General features: G+C 43.1%; 1 protein-coding gene across 1 annotated transcript; it reads left to right on the top strand.

Annotated features, from left to right (window-relative positions):
* Positions 1-240: 240 nt before the first annotated feature.
* On the top strand, positions 241-1,192 carry LOC6652303 (glutathione S-transferase 1). Its single transcript, XM_002074723.4, has one exon. It carries the CDS (start codon positions 290-292, stop codon positions 1,019-1,021), a length of 732 nt encoding a protein of 243 aa, XP_002074759.1. The 5' UTR covers positions 241-289; the 3' UTR covers positions 1,022-1,192.
* Positions 1,193-1,855: the final 663 nt, after the last annotated feature.

The following is a 1,855-nucleotide window of genomic DNA, read 5'->3' as shown; positions in this document are numbered from 1 at the left end:
TCTTGGATAGGTGGGCCCACCACCCTTGTTCGTCCATCAATCACAGGTAATCAAGATCTAAGCAAATATTGACGAAGCTCAAACTTATCTAAACTTGCAGCATTATGACGTCTTTGTGATAATGATCAAATTTTACAGTTCTTAGTTTGCCTTAGTCTTTTAAATAATCTTATCTAATCTAAAGATACAAAATCATGTCGGAGAGACCCTCAAACTAAATTTCAGTCAGTCGTAACTAGTCACTGGTAAAAGAATCTCTGTGAAGCAAGGAAAAAGTGAAATCAACAGAATGGTCTTAATACTCTATGGAACCGAGACAAGTCCCCCCGTACGGGCTGTTCTCTTGACTTTACGTGCAATGCAGCTGGATTATACCTTTCATCAGTTAGACATGCAGTCTGGTGAACATTTGGATCCGGCATATTTGCAGAAGAACCCCCAGCACACAATACCCATGTTGGAGGACGATGGTGGCAAATATATTTGGGACTCCCATGCCATTTGCGGTTACTTGGTTAATCAATATGGACAACAGCCTGATGGCGATCTCTTGTATCCCAAAGAGCCCCTGCAAAGGGCTGTAGTCGATCAACGATTGCACTTTGAATCAGGCATACTGTTCCACACCTGTTTCAAGCAATTACAAAAGTTAGTCTTCAGGGAGAATGTCACCGAGTTGCCCAAAGAGCAGATAGTCGAACTTAATGAGGCCTATGCCCTGTTGGAGCAATTTCTGAACGATCATTCATTCATGGCCGGTGATCATTTAACCATAGCAGACTTCAGTCTAGTATCCACATTGTCCACTCTTCATCTCAGCTACGCTCCCATTCAGGCATCAAAGTATCCCAAATTATCATCCTGGCTGGGCCGGCTCTCCGCTTTGCCGTACTACGAAGAGGCCAATCTGCGAGGAGCTCGTCAATTGGCTGACCGTGTAAGAGCCAAATTGCCCAAGCAGTTTGATAAACTTTGGCAGAAGGCTTTCGAGGATATCAAGAGTGGGGCGGGCAAGCAATGAATTGGAGAAGAAACTGACCACCTTGGTCCATCATCATTACCATCGTCATTATCATAATGAAAAACATTCTATGGCCCCAAAAAAAAAAAAAGAAATCGACAGACGAGGCAAACAAGAAAACTCTAAAAAAAACTTTTTCCCTCATTAAAATTATAAAATTTTTGTTCTCGTTTTCTGTATCAATGTTCTTTTTTTTTCCTTGTAAAGCGACAAATAAAGAGAAGAAAAAAAACAGCAGCAACAACAACAACAAATGTTGTTGTAAAAAATGAAAAGCGCAAAGTTTTCCTGTGCCGTGTCGTGCATGCTAAAGTTGTTAAATCATAATTAATTTATGACGGGCGCCAGCCACGGAAGTAACCAGCCACCCACTTTTCCACCTGCCTACCTGCCTCTGTGTTGCCGTGTCGCCGTTTAAAATACACTTTTTAAAAAGGCAGCTCCGCCTAAATACACAGCCAACTTCTTCTCCGAGTTCTGCGTCCCGGTCTCTGCCCCTTGGCCCAGCCGGGTTTATGCGCCTCATTGCAGGCGACGGCGGCATCCAAACTAATTGGTTTAATTTCAACTTTTACTTCAGACCATCGCTGTCCTCCAGGCCACTCCACTCAATCCCACCCCAACCATTTGCCTTTCAGTCCCAGTGCCATTTTCTAGGAGTTTGCTTTTACTTTATGCTTCACCTGCTGCTGCTGCTGCTGCTACTGCTTCTGACTCTCTGAGTTTCTTTTTTTTTTTTGTCGATTTTGCTTTTCAACTTTTTTACAAGCTTTTTGTTGGTCTGGGTCTTTCTTGCCTCAATACAATCCACCCCCCAACTCACCCGGTATATAG

This window comes from Drosophila willistoni (assembly GCF_018902025.1).
Source record: "Drosophila willistoni isolate 14030-0811.24 chromosome 2L unlocalized genomic scaffold, UCI_dwil_1.1 Seg168, whole genome shotgun sequence".
In the NCBI taxonomy this organism is placed as follows: domain Eukaryota; kingdom Metazoa; phylum Arthropoda; class Insecta; order Diptera; family Drosophilidae; genus Drosophila; species Drosophila willistoni.
The sequence above is the reverse complement of the archived record's forward strand: the minus strand, read 5'-3'. Positions and strand labels throughout refer to the sequence as shown.

Excerpts from the sequence above, each read along its gene's own strand:
- LOC6652303 (XM_002074723.4), top strand. The coding sequence starts at position 290 with ATGGTCTTAATACTCTATGGAACCGAGACAAGTCCCCCCGTACGGGCT.